General features: G+C 35.5%; 1 protein-coding gene across 2 annotated transcripts; it reads left to right on the top strand.

Moving 5' to 3' along the window:
• Positions 1-1,743: 1,743 nt before the first annotated feature.
• Positions 1,744-25,743, top strand: LOC117983086 (monocarboxylate transporter 14). Of its 2 annotated transcripts, none has more exons than XM_034969547.2 (7): positions 1,744-1,986; positions 9,425-9,695; positions 14,962-15,245; positions 15,580-15,939; positions 16,343-16,715; positions 17,486-17,677; positions 17,959-25,743. In XM_034969547.2, exons 1-7 carry the CDS (start codon positions 1,864-1,866, stop codon positions 18,093-18,095), a joined length of 1,740 nt encoding a protein of 579 aa, XP_034825438.1. In that variant the 5' UTR covers positions 1,744-1,863; the 3' UTR covers positions 18,096-25,743. The 2 variants fall into 2 exon arrangements, with proteins under 2 accessions (XP_034825438.1, XP_034825437.1); XM_034969546.2 differs by lacking the exon at positions 1,744-1,986 and adding an exon at positions 2,025-2,173.
• The last annotated feature ends 16 nt before the right edge of the window (positions 25,744-25,759 follow it).

Below are 25,759 nucleotides of genomic sequence, written 5' to 3'. Positions count from 1 at the left end.
CACATATTAATTATTATTTATATCAGCACAAAAGCAAACACCTCTCTCTACGCGCCATTTCAGTCTGACGTTTCGCATAGATTCCCTACTCCGCAGAGCACGCCACAGATAATACAATCACCTAGTTTATATCCGTCTAACAGTTGGTAAAAGTGAATAAAGCTTAGATTTTATTATCAAAAAGTCTGGGCTCCACTCCACTCTTGCAGTGTGCATTGCGGCTATGATATGATATTGGAAAGTTGGAAATTCCAAATATTTTAAACACAAATCCAGACACTAGGTAAATCTTTTTCGAAAAGAGAATAGCAGTAGGTTAATATCCTATTATCGGACATTCTCATTGTTAACGTTGACGCGGCGGCGAAATGCTCAGTGACGTTGATTCTGACCTATTTAATGAAATGATGAATTTAATATTTCCATGGAAAACAGAATGATAAAAGTTTCAGACAATAACACGAGAGTAAATTGGTAATAATTTTAATTGAAGTGACCGAAGTACAATAAATAGCTTATTATAACGAGCAGTTATAACCTTGTGTAGCTCGTATACGGTACATATGTTATGTTTGTCACAAAGGCCCGTAGAATGAGACATGGGCAACAGTTTTTGAGTACAGCCAACCACTCCTAAATGTAAATGTTACACACATATGAAATCATTCTACAGAATATTTGGTATCCGAGTAAATGGTTCTCGACACAAAGAACTTTACGTAAAAGCAGACGTATTTTGTAAGACAAAGCAGGTATTTTGCTACTAGCAAGTATTTAGGTCCCTCTAAGTAGGTACCTTGAATAGAATGAGATCTATTAAACTAAATGCATATTTAGTATATATAAAAGGAAAATCTGACTGACTGATTGACTGACTGACTGATCTATCAACGCACGGCTCAAACTACTGGACCGATCGGGCCGAGTGATTATGACGTAGGCATCCGCTAAGAAAGAATTTTAGAAAATTCATTGAAATTGGTGTAGTCCACGCGGATGAAAGTCACGGGCGTAAGCTAGTGCTAAATAAAATAATGTTACCGTTTCACCCAGACATTTAAAAAATGATTATGATTCACTAAAAATGTCTCTTTTTTTACAGATTAGTAGGTGACAAAGGGCAAAATGACGGTGGAGATGAGCAAAGGGACGGAGAAGATGCTGCCGCCGGCGACGCGGAAGGTCGCACCTGATGGCGGTTGGGCGTGGATGGTGTGTCTAGGAGTGAGCTTAGTCAATGTAAGTATTGCGGCCTATTTATAGACAAAAAATATTTGTCTACTGTAAGTCACAGTAGGTGACAATGGGCAAAATGACGGTGGAGAAGAGCAAAGGGATGGAGAAGATGCTGCTGCCGGCGACGCGGAAGGTCGCACCTGATGGCGGTTGGGCGTGGATGGTGTGTCTAGGAGTGAGCTTAGTCAATGTAAGTATTGCGGCCTATTTATAGACAAAAAATATTTGTCTACTGTAAGTCACAGTAGGTGACAATGGGCAAATGACGGTGGAGAAGAGCAAAGGGACGGAGAAGATGCTGCCGCCGGCGACGCGGAAGGTCGCACCTGATGGCGGTTGGGCGTGGATGGTGTGTCTAGGAGTGAGCTTAGTCAATGTAAGTATTGCGGCCTATTTATAGACAAAAAATATTTGTCTACTGTAAGTCACAGTAGGTGACAATGGGCAAAATGACGGTGGAGAAGAGCAAAGGGACGGAGAAGATGCTGCTGCCGGCGACGCGGAAGGTCGCACCTGATGGCGGTTGGGCGTGGATGGTGTGTCTAGGAGTGAGCTTAGTCAATGTAAGTATTGCGGCCTATTTATAGACAAAAAATATTTGTCTACTGTAAGTCACAGTAGGTGACAATGGGCAAAATGACGGTGGAGAAGAGCAAAGGGACGGAGAAGATGCTGCCGCCGGCGACGCGGAAGGTCGCACCTGATGGCGGTTGGGCGTGGATGGTGTGTCTAGGAGTGAGCTTAGTCAATGTAAGTATTGCGGCCTATTTATAGACAAAAAATATTTGTCTACTGTAAGTCACAGTAGGTGACAATGGGCAAAATGACGGTGGAGAAGAGCAAAGGGACGGAGAAGATGCTGCCGCCGGCGACGCGGAAGGTCGCACCTGATGGCGGTTGGGCGTGGATGGTGTGTCTAGGAGAGAGCTTAGTCAATGTACGTATTGCGGCCTATTTATAAACAAAAAATATTTGACCTTCCGTATTTTATAAAAGCTGAAAGTCGTGCCAGACCTTCCTTATTTTTTAAAAGCTGAAAGTTTATCAGCGTATTGTCCCCAACAGTGGGCGGAACGGTTGTTTGTATGTTTGTTGGATCATGGTGGCTTTGGGAGATAACAGGTAATAAAGGTGTAAAAAATCTATTAAAGTTTAAAGGTGTTTGACTGGGGGTTGCCACCATATTAAGTGTCTGGTAATGCATGTCGTGATTTCTAATACTATCCTGAAGAAAATATACAAAAAATTAGACTTCATACTTTGACGTAAGATTTTTTACAAAATCCCACCATGATCTAAATTCTAAACAAACATCCAAACAAACGTTCCTCCCAGTATTGGGGACAGTACGCAGAGAAACTTTCAGGTTTTATAAAATAAGGAAGGACTGGCACTAGCTGGCTCTCAGGTCATATAGCTTGTACTGTTTATTTTGATTTATTTAGAAAATTTTAGAAAAAGTCATGTTTAATAAGTTATATGGCTTCCTTTCCTCTTGTAATATTTTAAAACCAGAACAATTTGGGTTCAGAAAGAATAGTTCAACAACTCTTGCATGCTTCGAATTAGTTAAAAAAGTAACAGAAAGTCTTAATGCAGGTGTAGCTCCGGTAGCAGTTTACCTCGATATGAGTAAAGCATTTGACTATGTTGACCATGATATTTTACTTAATAAACTAGAACGCTACGGAATAAGAGGACAAGCCCAAGATTGGTTTAAATCATATTTAAAAGATAGAAAACAATGTGTAGAAATCTGTAGTTTTGTGGGAAATAGTAAAACATTGTTTCGTTCATGCTACAGGGAAAATATATTCGGAGTACCGCAGGGTAGTGTACTAGGGCCATTACTTTTCCTTCTTTATATAAACGATCTCCCTGACGCTATAAAACACGAATGCATTCTTTTCGCAGACGATACTACCCTATTAATTTAATCTAAACAACGTGAAAATAGAAAGAGTGAAGTACAAAGTGCACTGATGGATGTGGTAGGCTGGCTTAATAGAAATAATCTAAAAGTAAATATATCTAAGACTAATATAATGCAATTTCAAACGTATAAAACTAAACCACAAAACCTTGATATAAAATTTAATGATGTGAGAATTGAAGAAGTAGATGACATCGTTTTTTTGGGAATTACTATGGACAAGTATTGTAATTGGAAGGCACATATTCAGAATTTATGCACAAAATTACATAAATATGTTTATGCTTTGCGTCGTATTCGACAAATAGTTTCGGTTGAAGCATCACTGTTAGCCTATCACGGATATGCCTCATCTTTGTTAAGATATGGAATAATACTCTGGGGAAATTCCACCAATGTACAAGAAGCTTTTAAGGCGCAAAAGCGTTGTATCAGGTCTATTTGTAATGCTGATTTTACTGACAGTTGTAAGCCTCTATTCAAAAAACTTAAAGTATTGCCACTCCCTTGTTTATATATTTATGAAATTTGCATCTTTGTTCGTAAATATCCCCAATATTTTAAACTGAAGACAGCTGATATAAAACCTACGAGCAGACATAAAAATAAAATTTGTTTACCAGTTCAAAGATTGGCTTTATATTGTACCAAGAATGTGTACTGTACGGCAATAGCCAATACGTATTTATAACCATTTACCGTCGCACAGCTATGGAATGAACCTCAGATCTTTTAGAAGTTATTTGTTTAATTTTCTACTAAATAAAACTTATTATAGTGTTAATGATTTTTTTAATGACAAATTTTAAATAATGCATGCATAGAAATAGACATTTGAATTATTAAAAACATTTAAATGATGAGTGATGACATAACAATATTAATGAAATTAGATAATTTATGAAGATAATTTAGAAATAATTTTGCACGCCATGCTTGGCAGGATATGTAACTGATTACCTAACTTTTAAGACCCCATGTAAATAATTTACATGTACCTACCATATCTGAGCAAAATAAATAAATGATTATGATTATGATTATGATTATGATTATTTATACAAGCCAATGTAATGAGACTTAAATTTTGACTGCTGAGGATATCGGCCACTTCAACTAATCTTTCCTCATATTATCTGAATGCAAATATTATTATCTTAGTATATAATATAATGAATTCCCAAAGAACTACTTATCAAACTATATTTTTATAATCCGACGAATTATAATATACTAGCTGATCCCCGCGGCTTCGCCCGCGTGTATAAGTATAATATAGCCTATGTCACTCAGGAATAATGTAGCTGTCTATTGGTGAAAGAATTTTCAAAATCGGTTCTGTAGTTCCAGAGATTACCCCCTACAAACAAACTTAACGACATTACCTCTTTATATAATAGTATAGATTATTTCTCTCTCATTTATTTATTTTTCTCATTTTTATCATATTAAAAAAAAAACAACAAACAATAAAATAACAGAAGCAACAAAATAATTAAAGTAACAGTAACAGAAAATCAAATAACAGGATCAACAAAAAATAAAATAAAATAAACAACAGAATATACTAAAGTAACAGAAACAACAAACGATAGAATAACAGAAACAACAGAGATTAAAATAACAGGAACAACAAAAATTAAAGTAACAGGAACAACAACAAAAAATAAAATAAAATAAAAAACAACAGAATTATAAATTATTATTAATAATTATTAAATATAAATTATTATTATTATTATTATAGTAAGTATTATATAGTATATATCGTAGTTGTCCTACACTTTATAAGACATGCCTTATCGATCATCTTATATCACTCGTAGATACATGGAGGAAATAGCTTATCGAGATCAGTCTACAATCTACATGTTCCGAATAGGTGTTCATTATAATCCGTAAATTTAGTTACCATTAGAGGCAGTTACAATAGCTCAAGTAGTTATGCAGCCTCATCCAGGGATACCATAATATTTGCCAGTTATGGTCGAGCTCAGAGGAGTCTCTAGTCCGATAGTTGAGTTTGATGCAGACACAATCAGACAGCCTCCGTTAGTCCCAAGATGAGACTGCTCATATGGACGTAGTTATGCAAACTAGAATCAACCCACCAAACTGGTGAAATTGAGTTATTGGTACCAACAGAATCTATGGATCAGCTTTCACATATTGAAGGAATATCCAAGCTGCTTAAAACAGTTTTTACTTATAATAATGAAAGCTGCCAAAGATACCAACCCTAGACAGAGTTAAACTAAACGGGCCCATGTCGCATAGTACCTACAGATCTTCAGGATTTTCATCACGCGAAATAGAACCAAACCACGTGGTTCTCGTTAAAATATAAACATGAAAAGTTATGTTTGACTTTTTCTTGCTAAAGGGAACCATGACGTTTGGTTCTATTTTGCATACCAAAATAAAGCAGCTTATTAATGCTTAGTTCCCTGTAGTTACTTAGTGATGAATAGCCGAGGCCTAGGAAGTTCTTTTAAAATGTGATAAAGCATCGCATTCTACGTATCACTACTATTATTAGTAGAATATAAAATAGGTATTAAATGTGAGAGGCGTACTTATGTATCATTTATTATGTATATATTCATAACACTTGAATAACTTATAAATTGCTTGTAAGTTATTATCTATATTCTATAAGGTTTTAGGTCAAAGTCATAAGCATGGTAATTAGGGTTCCGTACACAAGGGGTGAAACGGGACCCTATCACTAAGACTCCGCTGTCCGTCCGTCCGTCTGTCACCAGACTGTATCTCGTGAACTGATAGTTAGACAGTTGAAATTTTCCCTGATGAGTACCTATTTCTGTTGCCGCTATAACAACAAATACTAAAAACAATAAAATTAATATTTAACGGGGGCTTCCATACAATAAACGTGTTTTTTTGCCGTTTTTATAGATAATGGTACGGAACCCTTCGTGCGCGAGTCCGACTCACACTTGGCTGGTTTTAGTAATATTACAGCTTAAATTAATAAAGTAGGTATCTTGTTTTATTTATAACGCTTTTCAGGCCTAAACGATGCCTGATAGGACAGGGTATTGGTACAACATTTTTATCAGTAATAATGATACATCCATGATTTTTACTTAGTTACTAAATATAATTATTTTAGTGTTTAAAATGAATGTTCTGAGAGCACAAAATGTTATAATTATAATACTAGTCAAATCTAAAGTCGAACCCTCAGAAACTCGCGAGGTGGAGATTTATGCCACTGTCAAGAGATATCGATTACAATACCACAATTTAACTTTTGAATTATATATTAACAAATTTTGAATTAACTAGGGATTTTAAACTTTAAATCAATAAATATAATTACATAAGTATTCAACTGCTATCGGCTAAAGGCAATCCTTTAATTTCAATGTTGTGGTGTCCTCATTCGTTTACTCCGTCTTGCGTCATATAACCATTTACCAAAAAACTAGGTATACGATTTTGTTATGTCTGCGGCTGGTCCTTGATATTTATGTTGCGTATTCTTACAGCTCCCGTATAAGGAAAGATGGAATCTTCCACGATTTTCTGTGCGCTGTGACTGACTGACTGATCTATCAACGCTCAGCTCAAATTACTCGACGGATCAGGGGGAAATTTTACATGCAGATAGCTATTATGACGTATGTAGACATCCGCTAAGAAAGGATTTTTGAAAATAGGGGTTTGAAATTTGTGTAGTCCACGCGGACGAAGTCGTGAGCATAAGCTAGTTCCATATTATACTTGTACTAGTTACCTCATTGTACAAAGTACATGGTGTACAGTATAACTATACACCATGTTAGTACGTTTCAGTTGTTATTCTCAAAACACTTATGATTACGTTTATTCCCTAGTATGTTTGCTTTGTATGTATGAGGCGATGGCCGTTGGAGCTGGAAAGTCCTTGAGTGGAGACCGCGTTTAAGCAAGCGTATAGTGGGACGCCCTCCAGCATGATGGACCGACGATATAAAGAGGCTGGCGGGAAATGGCTGGAAGAGGAAGGCCGAGGACCGGGTGTGGTGGCGCTCTTTAGGGAAGGCCTATGTCCAACAGTGGACGTCCACAGGCTGATGATGATGATGATGATGATGATGTTTGCTTTAATTGTATTGCCACTTAAGTATGCATTATGTTAATAGTAATCGGGTGGAAGATATTCTTCCTTCTTCTTTGTTGTATATTCTCTGTTTTTCAAGAAAGAAATAGAAAGAGTTTCATGTTGTTTGATTTAAAATTTAGCCAGCCAGTTGCAAATTCCTACTTTTATGCGCCGCGCGGTTTTGAGTAATCACGAGTCTTACTTTCTTGTATACTACGATTTTACGATCGATCAATAAACGCATTATGAAACCAATCTTCTCTACGAAATAACTTATATGAACATAGCTAATTTTCATTATATTATTTAGTATTTTTAAGTCTACAATATATTTTCAAAAGCTTAAAGCTTTCTTTTCCAGAAAGTGTCAGTTTCGGTACAATACGTTGTATAGATTACGAGAGCGTGACTATTGTGAGTTATCTCAACTGGTCCTTGACTATCAAAGTAATAATGAAAAGTTACTATTTACTAAGGTATATGAAATATCTAGCGGTCACATGCTCTTGTCTTGAGTGACACAATTATTGCCGGCTATGGCTTCATTATTGTTTCGATTACATTTATATAGCTTCAACTTTCATGATTGCCTTCCTTTTGTGCAATGATGAATAAGAGTGTTACATTTTGATTACGTTACCAAAGGTGACGAAGATATTCCAGGATTTCTTTTTCAAACATCCTTATAAAATCAAGAAATTTGATATTATTTGCTACCTACAGAGTTGCTTCTAGATTATTAAGAACTAGCTTATGCTCGCGACTTTGTCCGCGTGGATTACCCAAATTTCAAACCCCTATTTCAACCCCTTAGGGGTTGAATATTCAAAAATCCTTTCTTAGCCTACGTCATAATAGCTATCTGCATGCCAAATTTCAGCCCGATCTGTCCAGTAGTTGCTGTGCGTTGATAAATCAGTGAAGTCACCTTTTCCTTTTATATATTTAGATTATTTAACATGAGTTGAATTTGGTTTAAATTATGATTTGTTTGTATGGTTAGATAGTTAAAATAATAAATAATATTTTTATTCAGTTAAACTTTTAAAAATATTTTTGAATCGTCAGCTGCATCTACCACTGGTTCGGAATTAATCTGATAATTATGGTAAAAGTTAAAGAAATTCTACTAACCTCTTTAATTTGAAATGATGTTAGTTATTCATCCAATATTAATTATTAGCTTTGTAGTATGGTGTACTCGTGAATAAATTACTTGCATATTTAGACCATAGATGCGTTTCCAACGCATCTTATTGTCTCAATTGGTAAGTTATAGCATTGTCAAAGTGTGAACTGCTTCTATCTATCTATCTATCTGTGACTATCATGTCGTAGAAATTATAGATATGACATCAAATATTACGTTTTCCAAATTATTATCACAATATAATTATATTATATACCTATATTATTATCATAAATTAACAAAAAAAGTACACAGTTTCCTTGTGAGTGGATTCAAATCTGAAAACAAACAATTTGTACCTACATATTGTAAATGCATCCATTTAAAGGTTGTTTGTATTTTATATTGAACAATATTCAAGTTTGGTATTCTTTTAGCAAGGACGTCTTCCCACGCAGACGTCCATAAGTAAACCAATGCTGTTTCCATAATAATAAAAACGATGCTGCAGTCACATAATTTCGATGTCTAACTATATTTTGAGGGCAGTAGGATTTTATTATTTTTAACTATAGTCTGATTTTTAATTCCGTGGAATTCTGACGTTTCTTAATGTTACCAGAGATAAAACAATTCCCACAAAGAAGAAAACTTTAAATATTGTACATAGGTAAATTTATGTACATAAATCAATTGCCGCATGTATGTAAGATCATCACTTGTAGTAGTCAAGTATTTGTAAAATACATATTCATTTCCTCTCTAATTTTGCTTACTCTTATTCAATCAAAATAATTGTCATCAAGATAGAGTATCCCGTACAAAAAAAATCCAGAGAGAAATAGAAATATTTTTAAAGCGGCACTCCTATTTCTCCAAATCCTACCTTCTGCGTCCGTGCTTCTACCTTTTTAGCCTTTAATGATCTATTCAACGGCTAACTAAGGTATCAATCTATTATATCACTGTTGATTGTATCTTCAACGTCTTTTAATTACTTTTTTTCTGTTTCCAGTTCTCAACACGTTCCCTCGAGCCCTCCTTCGGTCTTCTCTTCAAAGATCTATTAGACGACCTGGGAGTCCACACCACCGGCGCAGCAGTCATCGCCAGTACACTGGACTGTGTAGTGAATTTCTCCGGCTTCTTCGTGGGCCCCGTTATAAAGACCTTCTCGTACAGAAAGGTCTGCTTAGTCGGCTCCGTGATATGTACCCTTGGTCTTCTCTTCACCGCACCTGCGAACAGCATGGCCCATATTTTGGCCACGTACAGTATATTAGGAGGTAAGTTTGATCAAATAGGTTGTGAGGTGGCACGTTGCATATTATCATAAAAAATCTGTCAGAAAACTTTTTGATGCACGTTTGACAACCGTTGAAATTCTCTCTATACATTCTTTACTAGACCATCTAGTACAGAACGTATGGAGAGAGTTTTCCGGCAATTTGATCCGGCTTTTGGACGTCCGGTTGGCGTGCACCCGGTGAGCATCAGAAGAGGACGATCCGGAAAAAATATGTGGGTCTAGTACAAAAAGTATAAGCTGAGTGCCTTCCAACGCGGATCAGATTTTTTCTGACAGATTTTTCGGATATGCGACCTTGTAAGTCAAATTAAACTGGATTTCAGCCAGGGTAAGCAAATTGTAAAGAAATCTATAACCGTTTTAATATCTAAGTAGAAAAATTGATTTTTAACTCTAAATCTAAATGAAATAAGCAATACGTAGGCCTTAAAATTAAAGCAATTTAGTTGCGTAGACCATAAAAGGGTAGACTACATTTTTATGGTGACAAAGGCAATAGTACTTCGTGACGTAATTTTTTGCCAAAGTAGCAACAATGAGGGAATCTGTTTATTGCAAGTAACTAAGATAAGGTTGCATGAAGTAGAAAGTTTCACAATAAAACTCAAATCAAGTAGGTAATAAAAACCACAAAGCAGTAAAAACAAAAGTGTTCTCAGTTAGACTATACAACGTTCTAACTGATTCTAATATTATTTTTAACTCGTTTGTGATACTTTTGGTTCGCCTGCAGTATAGGTACGCTTTATTGATGCTAAACTGATTATTTAGTAAACTAGCTGATGCCCGCGGCTTTGCCTGCATTGTTTTAGGTTTTAAAAATCCCGGGATAAAAAGTAGCCTATGGCTGTCTCTGGAATGCAAGCTATCTCTGTACCAAACGTTAAAATTGGTTACACGAATGGACCTTTAAGTATCCCATGGGTACTTATTGATTTTCCGGGATGAAAAGTAGCCTCGGGATGCAAGCAAGCTTTTCTGTACCAAACGTTATAATTGGTTAAATGGATTAGTCGTGAAAAGGTAACAGACAAACAGACACACTATATCATGTAATATGCATGTAAGTTCTTCAGTAGGATTTTTAGAAGTCGTTTTGAAATGGTGTGATTGTAAATGGTGAATTGTTACGGTTCATCCTATGTATTTTGTTTCATTACTCTATGTTATAGTTAAATGATACTCTACAGTGCGACAAGGATCTCTTGGCACTTAATGACATTGACAGGGGGCGCTATTGGAGAACAAAGCCTTAGAATATTCAAACAAGAACGACATGACGGCAACGTTAGTTTCGATTTTCGCCACGCGCCATGATAGCCTTGTCGCCCTGTATGTTAGGCAGCTAGTAGATTTTGAACCAAATCATTCCGTGCGTAGTGCGTACTACGTACGAACAGATGGCATTCGTGCGCTGCGTAAATGTGTGCGTGCGAGCGTACGTGTGTGTCACTTTCGTAAGATTGACAGATAAAATAGTAATTTTTTTTCCGACAAAGTAGATATTTTCCGTCATGCCTATTTATGGTTTTACCATAATTATCGTCTTACTGGAACCGGCCGTGACTCACTTGCCGTGTAGTAATTAATGCATATTTGCACATCAGTTGTTCCTATTACATCACTGCAACATTATGCTGTCCTCAGAAACCGCAAGATTTGCAGACAGCTTGGCTCCGGGGCTTTAGTTTGCATATCAATGTTACATACAAACTAGAATAGGTGGAGACTATTTTAGATAACCTAGTAGGTAGCAGGTAGCAGCTATTAGTAATGTATTTTAATAAGGAAGGATTAGATATTAAGAATATGTGATGCGAAAACTGAAAATGTTACGAGACTACTTTTTTTGCTATAAAATGAATCAAGTAGGTACGACACTTTTTGTCTTTCAATGCAGTTTTACTTTCGACTAAAATACTTGTCATTATTCTTTATCTCTTGAAGGTTTTTATAGTGTTCTTCCACTGACCGCTTCCAAAATCGATTACGGCACGTACCTATAGGTAGGTATGTTGAGTGAATTATTATTATTGGAAAGGGGTTCTTGTAGTTAAATTTTGCAAGATTCACTTTTGCTTTTATGATAAACTTTTAATTTTTGTTAAATATCCAAAACGACAGCTCTATCTAACGATGATTAAATACCACATGCTTATCTTTTTCGCGTAACAATATCAAGGCAATATGTCATTTAAAAAAAGCTATAGTGATTTATTAACTACATGCATGCCATTATAATATTACAACCCATGTATAAATAACTCATATGAGTGGAAAGACAATAATGCTCTAGACTTTCTTGGAACATTTTTCGCTGAGATTTTGCACGACGGGATATTATTTTTAGGGTTCCGTACTTTAAAAGGAACTAAAATCATAACCCTTCCCTTTGAATTTGCCATAGTCGGTTAAAAAAGGGACCCTTATAGGATCACTTTGTTGTCTCTGTCGGTCGTGTCTGTCAAGAAACCTATAGGGTACTTCCCATTGACCTAGAATCATGAAATTTGGCAGGTAGGTAGGTCTATCTCTATTTGTGGTTACATCATTAAAAAAATATTTAAATGTGTTCATGAACAAATCATTTGTAAGTTCAACTTTCGAAGTAAGATTAATATACCAAGTGGGGTATCATATGAAAGGGCCTTACTTGTAAATTGTAAAACAGATTTTTATTTATTTTTATGAATAGTTTCAAATAGTATTTGATTTATTGTGCAAAATGTCGAAAAAATATCACTAGTACGGAACCCTTAGTGCGCGAGTATGACTCGCACCTGACTGTTTTTTTTTAAATATAATTTCTCTGGGCTCTTATCAGACACTGAGCGCGTTTGGAACACTCGTAGGTTTAGTTTTTAGTTTACGTAATTAATTATCTACATTACATTATTTATTATCTAACAAATTCCACAATTTTACAATCAAAGTGTACAATGAGGCTCAATTTGAATAAATTATTTGATTCGATTTTGAATGCCTCAGATTATTGATATACAATAATACATATTATTGGTATTGAAGAATTTGATGAATCTGGATAACTTTTGCCGAGCGCACGGTCATGAACAGAGATCCACTCGCACTTGCTGAACTCGGCAATGGAATCATCATCATCATTGAATAATTCATATTAAATCTATCATAACAGTAAATAATATGAATACATTATTAAGGAAACAGTTGCACATCTTCCATTTTCCTTATGCTCCGGAAATATATGAACTATGCCTCACATATAGCTATATATATAATCACTATAATATGATATAGAGACAGCGTTTACTAGAATTGTATTCTTAGCTCGGCCTGCTGATTGCCTCTTAAGCGGTAGGTTATCTAAGTTCGTTCTGCAAACAAACGTGTTGAAATTCTTATCTCATTAATACTAGAACTTTAACCCGCTACTCTCGCGCTCGGGTTGGAAGGTCAATAATTTCTGAAACCTATAGGTATAGTCCGTGACAGGTCAAGATGACAATCGGGGTATGAGCCGGAGGGACGCCCCGCACACCCGCACGTCACCCGCGCTCGCCCGCACCGGGTTAGCGCGGGGGCTGTGCCCAACTGTGCCCATTATGATCAACCCATCGCCAGCTCACTACAGAGCACGGGTCTCCTCTCAGAGTGAGAAGGGTTTTGGCCATAGTCTACCACGCTGGCCATTTGCGGATTGGTAGACTTCACACACCTTTGAGAACATTATGGAGAACTCTCAGGCATGCAGGTTTCCTCACGATGTTTTCCTTCACAGTTAAAGCAAGTGATATTTAATTAATTTAAACGCACATAACTCCGAAAAGTTAGAGGTGCGTGCCCGGGATCGAACCCCCGACCTCCGATTAGAAGGAGGACGTCCTAACCACTAGTCTATCACAGTTTAAAAAAAATACAGACCGTAGGTAGGCCTTGAAACTACAAAACTCAAAATGAGAATAACCTGTGTTCAGGATAACCACTATCTATCTATCACAGCTATCACAGCTTTATTCATAAAATAATAACATTCTCTGCTTCTAGTGGATCGAAGTTGGATTAAGTAATTACTAATTATGCATTTTCGAAACGTAATTTTGTCTCAATCGAATAAGTAGATTAACTAAGTAAGTATGTAGAGTAGTATAGTAATTACTTATCTATTTAATATTTACGAGTATAATATGGTTATGAAGTAGTGTATACCTTCAAAGATTAGCCTATTTATTATATTATAAATGTTTAAGATCTATAGATTTTTATTACTGATAAGTATTAAATACAGATATGAAAAGATCACATTAATATATATGATAGGATCGAGTGGTGCTCGCGGTCTTGACATAGAAACAATAATTGTCCTCATTTTTTTATGCAAGCTATTGAAAGGTACCTAGTAGGTACTTAGTAGATTAGAAGATCTTCAGAGATTGCGATCTTGTTGATATCAAGGTTTTTTACTTTGTACTAGATAATTTTTATTGCTAAGCTTCGTTGAAAAATGATAAGTAATAGGTAAGTAATTACAGCAAATTGACTTACAAGATTGCACTCAATAAGAAAGTGTTTAGATTGAGTTTCGTTACAAATTGCTTACCCTGACTAAAATCTATAATTTACTACAGTAATCACCATTATAAAATACCGTCTCTGAGATAGGTATACTTTAATAAGTTCCATCTTATGGACTGCAAAATGGCTAAGAATCTTCACTTCGAATCGAGCCCGATCTGAATCCGAAAAAAAACGCCCCGAATCAGCAAAACTAAACAACACCATATTCAGATGTGATCATAGAGTCAGAAGCTGTCAGCGCGTGAATTTAAAAATTTTGCAAATCGGTCCAGAAATCTCGAAAAATATCGGTGTAGGTATATGCATTAAAAAACCGGCCAAGTGCGAGTCAGGCTCGCGCAATGAGGGTTCCGTACTACAGTCGTATTTTTTCGACATTTTGCACGATAATTCAATAACTATGATGCATAAAAATAAATAAAAATCTGTTTTAGAATGTACAGGTGAAGACCTTTCATATGATACCCCACTTGATATAGTTATCTCACTTCCAAAGTTGAAAATACTAATTATTAGTTCATGACCAGTTTAATTTTTTTTGTGTGATCTAACCCTAAATTCACGGTTTTCAGATTTTTCCCCAAATGTCAGCTATAAGATATTATTTCGTAATATCCATGTAGGCTGCTGGATTTAAAAATATTCAATTAGTTTATTCTTTTTTCACCTAAGAGTATTTTGTATTCCAGGGCTTGGAGTGGGACTCGCATCGTCATCGTCATTCGTTTCACTCAATCACTACTTCTCAAAGAAGCGTGGGCAGGCTGTCGGTCTGTCCATGGCTGGGACTGGTTTTGGCCTCATGGTCATGCCTCAGCTGATCAAAATTTTACTCGGAGAATACGGATTTAGGTGGACGGTGGTGATCTTGGGAGGTATGAGCTTCCATGCTGTTTTGGGGTCGTGTTTATTGCAGCCAGTAAAACGGCATCTTATAGATGAACCCGTGGATTGTGAGATGCAACTTGTAAAGGTTAGTTTATACAAGTATTAAGTGCGAGCCTTGTTTTATAAGTATGTAGTAAAAAAACATCAAAAGCTGTTAGTAAGTTTGGATTCGAGTAGTTTGAAGTATTTATTGCCTTCTTACATCTAGACTGATGAAGACTGATCAGTCAAAGCGAGTTCGTAATCCAATTGGCTTACATTATTGGCTAGAATAATTTACTTACAGGAGTATCTAGTACAAATTTCTAAAAGATGTGTAACGCAATATAATAAAAAAGTGATAAATAAGTGATTTGAACATTTTCTCGTTTATTTACCGTACATTATCATCAAACGATTTTAGATTTCTTTGTTTGTAGGAAATGGAGTGCATCCAAGAAAGCGACGAAGAAGCTGATGACAAGTTCGAGATGATAAACCCACTCGTGACGCATCCCATGCCAAAGCTAACCAAACAGCGTTCCCACGGGAACATGAACCATCCATCCGTGAGGACGGTCGGTCTTCCGAGAGCAAAAACCTGTGACAAACCGTTAGAAGACTTCGAAATTAATGCCAAACTGGGCACAGGGTTGACAACTGCCGCGTCAGTGGGCGCGATGCAGAGGGTGACCTCCAGCAGCAGTATGAGCGAGGAGGCTAGGAAGAGAAAAGTATCTGTGTTATCGAATATATCTAATATGGACTTCACTGGAAGTTATTTTCAGCTGTATCTTGATGTAAGTACAAGTTTTGTACATTAAACTTTGTTTCACAAATATTTGCCTATGATAATACACGTACGCAAACACGCACACTATACCAAGTATGTAAACACGCACGCAAACCTGCACGCAAGCAAATACGTAAAACGTACGCACGTCATAATTTATTCTGCTTCTATTCAAAATGATAATATACCCCGTATTCACAATCATTACTATGAGGTCTCACAGTGCGCTTGAACGCACAGTGTGTGGTTCCACCAATCAGATTATTTTGTCACGTCAATTACCGATAATCTGATTGGTGGAATCCACACTATGCGTTCGAGCACACTGCGATTTCATAGTAATGATTGTGAATACGGGTGTAAGTATAGTTAGTTTTAAAAAGCAAAATAATTATAGTTTTTCTTTCTAGACGGCAGAAGATGATGCGTTACAAATGAAGGCTTTCAAAAAAGCAGCGCATATTGAGGACAAAAAGAAGCTAGGCTTCTTTAAAAAATTCGTCAGTCTTATGGACTTAGATCTGTTGAAGGACTGGTCCTTTTTGAACCTTATACTTGGGCTATCATTATTTTGGAGCGGGGAGCTACAGTTTAGGATGTTGACACCATTCTTTATAAGGGATTTAGGTTATAATATGAATGACACGGCGTTTTGCCTGTCCATAACTGCCATATCTGATATTGGTGTGCGGTTGGTGTTGCCGCCGATTTTTGATAGAACAAATATAACTAAGAAGATGGTGTTCTTTGTGTCAAGTTTTTTCTTGGCCGCGACGAGATCAGGTGAGGTTAATTTTTTATACATGTTACGTTACGACACAATTGAGCAGCTGGCAAACAGATCCTGACTAATCCGTGAAATTAAATACAGGACAGCAAAACAAAACAGACTATGATTGCATTTTTAAGATCATTAGTATAGGAATATACGATTTAGTTTAAAAACGCACTTTGTGAAGCTATTTTAAATTAGGATTACGATAATTCACGATTAAAAAATGTGTTTGTGTTAAAAGAGGATTAGTCCTATTTCGTTCGCCACTTGTTATTGCTCTCAATCCCACATCTTAACCTAGCGAAAATATCAGTTTTAAGTTTATCACTGGGCTGTGTTTATAAGTTAGTATAAAAACTTAAACAAAAAAAAGAATATAAAATAAATTAGAAAAATTACTGCATGCTTTGATTTCCTGCTTTACAAAGTTTATTTGCAACTAGCTTATGCCCGCGACTTCATCCGCGTGGACTACATAAATTTCAATCCCCTATTTAACCCACTTAGAGGTGAATCTCAGCAAAATCCTACTCTTTACAAGTAACACACCCTCTAAATATCATGTCTCTAGGATCAGCAGATTTAGGCTGTGCATTGATATAATAAAAGTCAGTCAGTCAGTCAGGACTTTGAAAGTATATATATACAGATATTTATTCACTTATTTCTTTATATTACAAAATGATTTACAAATGCTTAAAAAAGTCTCGATCTGTCGGGCTAGGAGGATGCACTGGCAGATTACATAGGTATGTTAAAATAAGTTTCTTTATTTCAGTACTAGCTGAACAGACAGAGTGGGTCCCGCTTATGATTTGGCTGTCAATATGCGGGTTCTTCCGAGGCATGTGCCTCAGCAATTTCACCCTCACCATATCGGAGTACTGTCCCTTGGAAAAGCTACCCGCGGCTTTCGGCCTCCATATGGTTAGCAAGGGGGTCTTAGTTGTGCTCATTGGACCACTCATTGGTAACACATTTTTTGTTTATTATTTTATTTGTCTAAATATATAAAAGTAAAAGCTGATCAGCTGACAGGAAGCATAAAAATTAAAAAGAAATAAAAAGTGTTATATTTTCTTGTACAATGGTACGGAACACTTCGTGTGAAAGTCGGATTCGCGCTTGACCGTTTATTACATTCATGGGTGCCGGCCATGATTATAAATTAATCATTTATAAAGGAATGGAAATTATTTGTTCGTATTTATTGGAGTAATCAGGGATAAAAATTTTTTTTTTTTTTTTCAGGTTACGTTAGAGACTACACGGGTAGCTTTGCTACTTGTATCCACGTTCAAAACGGTATGATCATGTCATGCGTGCTAGTGTGGGGAATAGAATACGTACTGGCGTTCACCAGACGGCGTAAAGTGGTACAAATATAGTACTTACTGTACTTAGTGCAAGGTTTGTACTCTATGGATTGTTCTAATAAGCAATCTACAGTTGATCGCAATCGCAAACTCGAGGCGAACCGTAAGAGCCGTATAAACACGACATGCGTCGATCATAACGCGCACAGTTCTGAAATTGCAAATAAGGTCAGTAGCACGAGTCGGTCGCATCGGCCATGCCAAAGAAATACGTGTGACGTTAGCAACAGTAGCTGTTTCTATTCAGCGTCAGTAATTCTGAAATTATTCGCATTTTCAGTGACAAAAAAATGCGCGCCATGCAGTTTTTACGCCTCTTGAGCTCCTCTCGATTTGCGACCAGCTTAAGACAAACTTCTCAAAGACATTCGAAGTGCTTTGTTGCAAAAGTTGTTTGTATTATAACTTTGCATATCGTGGATACAACACGTGTCACATAAAGCTGGATGAAGGTGCAAACTCATTACTGAGTGTTTTGTGACGCGACAGAAAGCGATCGGAGACGTGAAGAGGTGGCGCTCTGTCACTCTGACTCAAGAAATTGCTCGATTGGTTGATATATGCGCACGATAGCGTTGCGACGCACCGCGACACAGTAATGTGTCTGCACCTTTAGTAGCCGGTAACTTATCTACTTATAAGATTATGCTTTATCCAGTGATAGTTTAGTTTGCTATACTGTTATTTTTATGTAATATTCGAATTTATAGTGCTCTTAATGCAAACCAAATGACAGTAGTATTTTAATTTTATATATTTTATTATTATATTCTCAATTCTACTTACTATTTTATCTATAATACAAGTCGCTGTAAATTCTTCTTATTTTATCCAAATTCTACTTAAATTGAACCATTTAAAATAACTCTAAAAATATCTACAAGTTTTTTGCAGTAAAATTTATTTTCTATTGTGGAGGATAATTTATAGCTTTGCTAATTGCTACTTACAATGCTTGTTAAAGTTGTACTTTAGATGAGTAGAATTTACGGTTACATTATTGCTAAAGGGTTTTTTGTCTTTAGCGAAGATCTACTTAATGAAAGAAGCATTTAGGGTCCCTTCTTTGCCGCAAAGTGCCGCGCGGAGGCAGCGCAGCTGAAGCGCGCCATATAATTTCGATCGATGAACAGATGCGCGGCCGCAGCGCAGGTGTAGTGCTGCAGTCGCGCGTTTTTATTTATCGCTGCCTCTGCGTGGCACTTTGTTGCAAATGCGAAGGCGCCCTTACCATTATAGACTGTCAAATCTTGTTTTTTTTAAGTTTTATTTAGGTGTAGATATTTTATTACAATTTTAACATGACTTAAATCAAATGCTTAATTATGTGTACCTACCTATAATATCTATTTTCATAATTTATGTAAAACAAAAGTATGAATTTTAGACATTTTATAGTTTTAGATATAGTTAGTAGGATGAATGTTATTGTTGTTGAGCGAATTATACAGATTTGCTATTTTAAAGTTATTGAGTTGATGTTCAAATTCCAAAATAAATAAATTGTTCTTGTATATGTATCTAAGCAAAAATGACAGTATGACAGACGGTTTTCACAATGATGATATTCTTTTAGTCCTGTCAATTTAGTTATTAATAATAATTGAACAGGCATAATAATTATCTCCTATAATTTTTTCAAAATATTATGTAGAATTTTAGCACAACCATGACTGATTCTTTACATAGTTTGAGAATGTATTTTAGAAGAATTTAATGCTGACTAGTTTTAAACTTTATAGCCAAGTGATAAAGTTTAGAATTAATCACAAAAGGGTAAATGATTCCATGAAAAATCGATATAGGATCAAGAATTTATAGTTAGGTATGTATTATCTTTTCTCTCTAAAGTTGTATAGAAACATTTTAGACGATTTTTCTAGGCGTTCCCTTTACAAGATTTATAGATATCTGTACGTAGTTTTGACATGTTTTGTGGGCCTCGCACACTTGTAAAACGCCTTATTATTATTTCTATGCCACTTTAGTGTCAAATAAAATCACATGTTGAATAAAAGTAGGCATTACGTTGCCTGCCTAATTTTGAACGATAAGCTTAATTCGCTATAATCGGAGAGCGTGTCCAATACTGATCCTGACTTGGTTCCTCCTTCATATTTCTACTATCATACCGCAAGGCATCGTCAAAGACTGCACCCGTACGTAGTCGAAATTCCACGGAGACGTGGAAGCGATTTGCTTCCCCGTTTCTAATTCGAACCGCTACGATATGGAACGCCCTTCCGGCATCAGTTGTCTCCTCCACTTTTAAATTTTAATAAAAAGACATCTAGGCAAGCGCGCTCCATCTTAGGCTGCATCATTATTCGCCAGCAGATCTGATTGCAGCCAATTGCGCTAGTCTATAAATTAAAAAAAAAATGTTTAGTAGTGTAATGGCAGGAGCATAGCGCAACTTGTATCAGACAGATTTGCCTGTTTTGGCGTATTATAGCAAATTAAGCATGTTGTTCCTTGTAAAATCGAATAAAAATCCAAGCAAAATCGAATCGAATCCCGACGCGAATTATTTTCAATCACATTACGCCACGTGGGGTTGGTTGGCGTTTTATAAGTGTGTCGGCTTTATCTAGATTTATTGATCCTCTATGTATACCTGTTTAGTCTACTTATTTTTTCTACGATAAATCCATATAATATTATTGCCCAATATCTACACGATTTCGCAGAATAATCTACGCATTACTTTTGTATCATATACTTCTTACATTAACTGTGGCGATAAGGATAACAAATCGTATCGCGAGATTCTAATCCTGATAGGGTTTATTTTCAATGAGCCGAAAACTTTTGTAAAAGATACAAAAGGAACCACTCTATTGAACTTTTTTTAAAGGGGTTTGAACATCTTTCAGGTTGCTTTTAGGGCTCCGTACCTCAAAAGGAAAAACGGAACCCTTATAGGATCACTTTGTTGTCTGTCTGTCTGTCTGTCGGTCTGTCAAGAAACCTACAGGGTACTTCCCGTTGACCTAGAATCATGAAATTTGGCAGGTAGGTTGACAGGGAGGTTTGGCAGGAATTGTTTCGATTCCTCTTTGGGTGGGCTTAAACTACCAATGATTACTTCAAGTTACTTTGTATACTGTACCTAGTGATTTACACTTTAATGTAAAATAATATGTTAGATAAAGTGAAAATCTGAGCAATTTTTTCCTATAAAAGTAGACTGCCTTGTTATTTTATATTGTTATATAACAATGTTGCAAAATATACAACAATCTGTTAAATAGTGTAGACTGTAGACTCTCCTTTAAATTCACGTTTTTGAATAGTTCTTGTTATCATTTTTTTGAAGTTTATAACTGTTTCAATTTCCCTTTGGATTCCCTTTAACTTCCAGTTAGCTTCCAATGATTACTTCAAGTTACTTTTTTATATTGTAGTACCTAGTGATTTACACTTAAAGTAAACTATAAATTGATTAAAGTCAAAATCTGAGAAATGTTTTTCCTATAAAAGTAGACTGCCTTGTTATTTAAAAATGTTATACAACAATGTCTCAAAATTATGTAAAGCCTGACCAGAAATATAGAAAACTGGCTCTGGGGGCGCCACTAGTATATTGTCTATGGTCACTAAGTATATGGTCTTGTATAAATTAGTCCACGGGTTTTCCGCAAAATGGCGAGGTGTTTTAATTTTCTGGTCAGGCTTTAATTGTTATATAACAGTGTGTTAAATGATGTAGAATGTAGACTCTCCTTTGAATTCATGTTTTTGAATATTGAAATAATTTATGTTACGTTTTTCGTCTTCCAAACATGTTTTTCGTCTTGGTGCGGCCTCTGATATTCTGATGACCAAATATGTAGTATATACTAACTTTTGATAAATGCATGAATGTACTAGAATTCAAACAACCTGATGGTATTTTAGAAAAATGTTATGATTATTCTATGGACCATAATAACTACGCAATCAATTAATGAAACTTATGTGCCAACCACTTTGTAAATCGTATTATAATACTTAAATGTTGTCAATATAAACTCATAATGATGTTTTATCTTTACATTTTATGTTAAGTTAAAAGACTAATTCTACGATTAATCAATTTTGAAATAAAAATAATTGTTGGTCAGACTTCAGAGAATGATTTTTTTTAAATTTTCATTTACCGCGTCGGTGTCGATTGCACCAATCCAAAATAACAGATTGAACTGAATCTAGATTGGTGTATTGCTCGCATTATAGTTCAGTACTTAAGGGAGACTACATACGGAAACTGGCGGCTTCCTGCGCCGGTCTATACCGATGACTCCATTAGTATAGGATCCCGCTATAGAACGACCTTCACCGAGCTGGTTAATGGATGAAACGTATTTTATATTCAATTTAATAAATATATTGCATATGGGTTGCCTAAAAAATTTCAATCCAGGATGATTAATTAATAATTAAAAAAAATTTTTTTAATCATTTCACAAAGTCCATACCAATCGAGAGTATGAAGCCCATAGAATATGCAAACGTTAGGTTAATGATATAATGTTTATTTTCATTTAACTTTTATTCATTAACGCGGTGCAAGTTACTAGTATCGATTTGCCTTTTTATAATAACGTTTGCATATTCTATGGGCTTTTTACTTTCGATTGGTATGGAATTTGTCAATTAAAAAAACCGGTGAAATGATTAAAACAAAGTTTTTATTAAAATAATAATTAATTACTCATATACTGAACTGAAATTTCTTATGCAACCCATATGCAATATATTTATTGACATATTAAATTGAATATAAAATACGTTTCATCCATTAACCAGCTCGGTGAAGGTCGTTCTATAGCGGGATCTTAAGACCAATATTTACTGCCACAATTATGTACATATACTATTCAAATAATTTTAAACCGCTTGCATTACCATTGCGATGTTAGCTGGGAGGCAACCGGAATTGGTTTGTAGTCTCCCACACGCAGAAAAAGTGTGCCAAATGATAAACAGTGACAAAATGTATCATAGTTTCGAAGTTTATATTATTATGTGTTAAAATGCATTCTTTTTCAATCAAGATTTCGAAAATAATTTACAATGTTTCTTAGATATCTATGTAAGTACCTATTTATATAAAATTGCAAAGAGTTGCATCGCGAACTGACATTGTTGACTATTATTAAAATGCTAATGTTATCTTTTGTATGTTACAAGTACTTAAAACTACGGATAATACAATATTCATATTCGTTTGCCAAACAAAATATTTTGAAATTCGGAATTTCATATATTTTGGTGTAGATATATTATGTTTAGTGAATAAATTTTTGGAAGGACTCGCCTCGCTTTTTGTACTTCTAAGTGCTTTTTGTACTTCTAAGTGAGTGAAGTACCGGGTCTCGATTGCGGTAGAGTGACAGCTACAATGTCTCGATCGCAATAACCTCTGATTGGTAGATGCTCGCTCACCATGGCTACAATGCATTGTTGTAACAAGAATCGCACAAATTGAGCCAACCACAACAATTGAGATTGTAATAATGATTGATGCAGGTTTTACGAAATCGCCCTACTGTACTTTTGTCATTTGACACATAAGTAGAGCAAATATGGCTAGTCTTTTCTCAAAATATGCATTATATTTTACAATGTTTTGGCAAACAATGTTGTTTCCTTAGCCATAGAGGCTGAAATTAATGCAGACTAAAGTTCTTTACGCACTGCATCCGATCCGAAGTAGCTAGTAGAAGTTATGTATTGTAAGTATTTGTATGTGCTGGTGCGCATTAGGTGAGCGCTTTCCGGCTTTGGAAAATGAATTCGGATCTATAGTGCACAACCCTTAATAGTCGTACGGCTCCTTCGGATCGCGAGTTCTCGGATTCGGATCGGATGCAGTACGTCAAGAGCCTAAGATGAAAGTGCACGCAATTTTTTACTTTAAACCAAGTTTTGGACAACATCAAATATTCCAGGCAATTGCAGACTTTCACTATAACTTGCCCTCTGCCGTCATGTTGGCACCATTGCTTTGTTTGCTTTATTCCTTAGAATTTAGGGTATATTAAGTGAACGGCCTGTGGGTCATGAGATGGGATTTATAGAACCACAGCATTCTAAATAAGGTAATCAAAGAATTTTTAAGTACTACTTCGTAGATAGAGATGGTATCTGCTCTCTATAATATTGGGACAAATGTTGCCAATTTTTTGAAAATCAGACAAAATAATTCGAAAGCATAATTTATAATATATGTAGCACTAGCATACAGATGCAAAATAAACTATATGTCGTATGTCGATTATTACTTCCATGCTATATTTATTCTGAATCTAGGTTTCCATATATAAAGGGTAGGCAGTTTAGATTAAACAAAATGCTCCATGTTCGTCTATTAATGGCGAAGTGAAAAGGTAACAGAAATAAGGTAAATAGATTGTCTACAGTGGCTAAGGCCCACTTGTACCAAACTGCTTAATTTCATCAAAGTTTAACTGGATCAGTTAAATTTTTGAATGCTGTTAGTTTTTCTATAGTTTATTCCAGGGTTGGTAAAAAAAGTGTAGGGATAGAAATTAAATTAAACGCACTTAGAAGATTGGTGCAAGTTGACCCGAGGGAAGAAAGAAGAAAGAAGAGGGAAGAAGACCCGGGTAGTGAGTAAATAAATTGTTATTCCTAATTCTGAGCCTCGTGATATTAACTTAAATGCGTATTGAGAATGGGTAACATTATAATAACATTTTTGTGTTATAAATCGCTTTAATTTTTGACCATCTGAACTTTGCCTTTGGAATAATTACTAAATCTTAAAATAAGCAATGGAATATGTGACGATTATTTAGACAGTTGCGTTCTTGTTCTTTAAAATATTAATTTATAACTTGATATCTAATAGTTACTTTTTTCATCTTATTTTTTTTAGGAGTTTGCTCACAAACTGAGCATGTCACCCCCTGTAGAATACAAACCATATACAAAAATGTCTTACTTTCTACGCCTAAGCCCGTTTAAAACTAATTTGTACAGCATCCTTGCCTTCTCGGATGCCGGGAAAACTATAGTGCTAATTCGGTTGTAGGTACATAAAGTACCTAAATTAAACTAAATTGAAAATCTAAAAAATAGTGCTATTCTTTATCTTTTCACGTTATTCCGTGCGGAAAAGGATAGCAATAATTATTATACCTGTCAATTTTATACCCTGTCCGCGGAATTAAGTTAATATAGCACTCTCTACCTAATCCCAAAAAAAAAACAGAGAGAGCGCTATAATAACTTTATTCCGCGGATAAGTTAGTATAGCGTTTTCTCGGTTACATACCCATACAAATGTTAGAGGCAAATAAAGAGCGCTGTATTTAGTTCATTCCGCGAGTAAGTTAGTATAGCGCTCTCTCTGTTGCGTACCCATACAAATGATAGAGCCGAACAGAGAGAGCGCTATATTTATTTATTCTACAGATATACCCTATATGTGGAATGAAGTAAATATAGTTTAGGGATGGTGTACAACCATATTATTTAAACACGAAGGCAAATGTTAGGTATCTTTATGTGACTGTTTTAAATAGTAGTTACTAATAATAAGGTAATACTTAATAATAAAATACTTCCTGTAAAAATAGCAAGACTTTTTATAAAAGAAATGAACTTATATTAATATCTATTAAAGTACTTATTGGTTACCTACCGGAAACATTTTGTTTTATTAT

Source organism: Maniola hyperantus, chromosome 6, assembly GCF_902806685.2.
Source record: "Maniola hyperantus chromosome 6, iAphHyp1.2, whole genome shotgun sequence".
NCBI classification, from domain to species: domain Eukaryota; kingdom Metazoa; phylum Arthropoda; class Insecta; order Lepidoptera; family Nymphalidae; genus Maniola; species Maniola hyperantus.
This window is presented reverse-complemented; position numbering and strand designations above follow the sequence as displayed.

Coding starts and splice junctions, on each gene's coding strand:
- LOC117983086 (XM_034969547.2), top strand. CDS start 1,864: ATGGGCAAAATGACGGTGGAGAAGAGCAAAGGGACGGAGAAGATGCTG. Junction 1,987..9,424: donor TAGGAGTGAGCTTAGTCAAT/GTAAGTATTGCG, acceptor TTCTGTTTCCAG/TTCTCAACACGTTCCCTCGA. Junction 9,696..14,961: donor CACGTACAGTATATTAGGAG/GTAAGTTTGATC, acceptor TTTGTATTCCAG/GGCTTGGAGTGGGACTCGCA.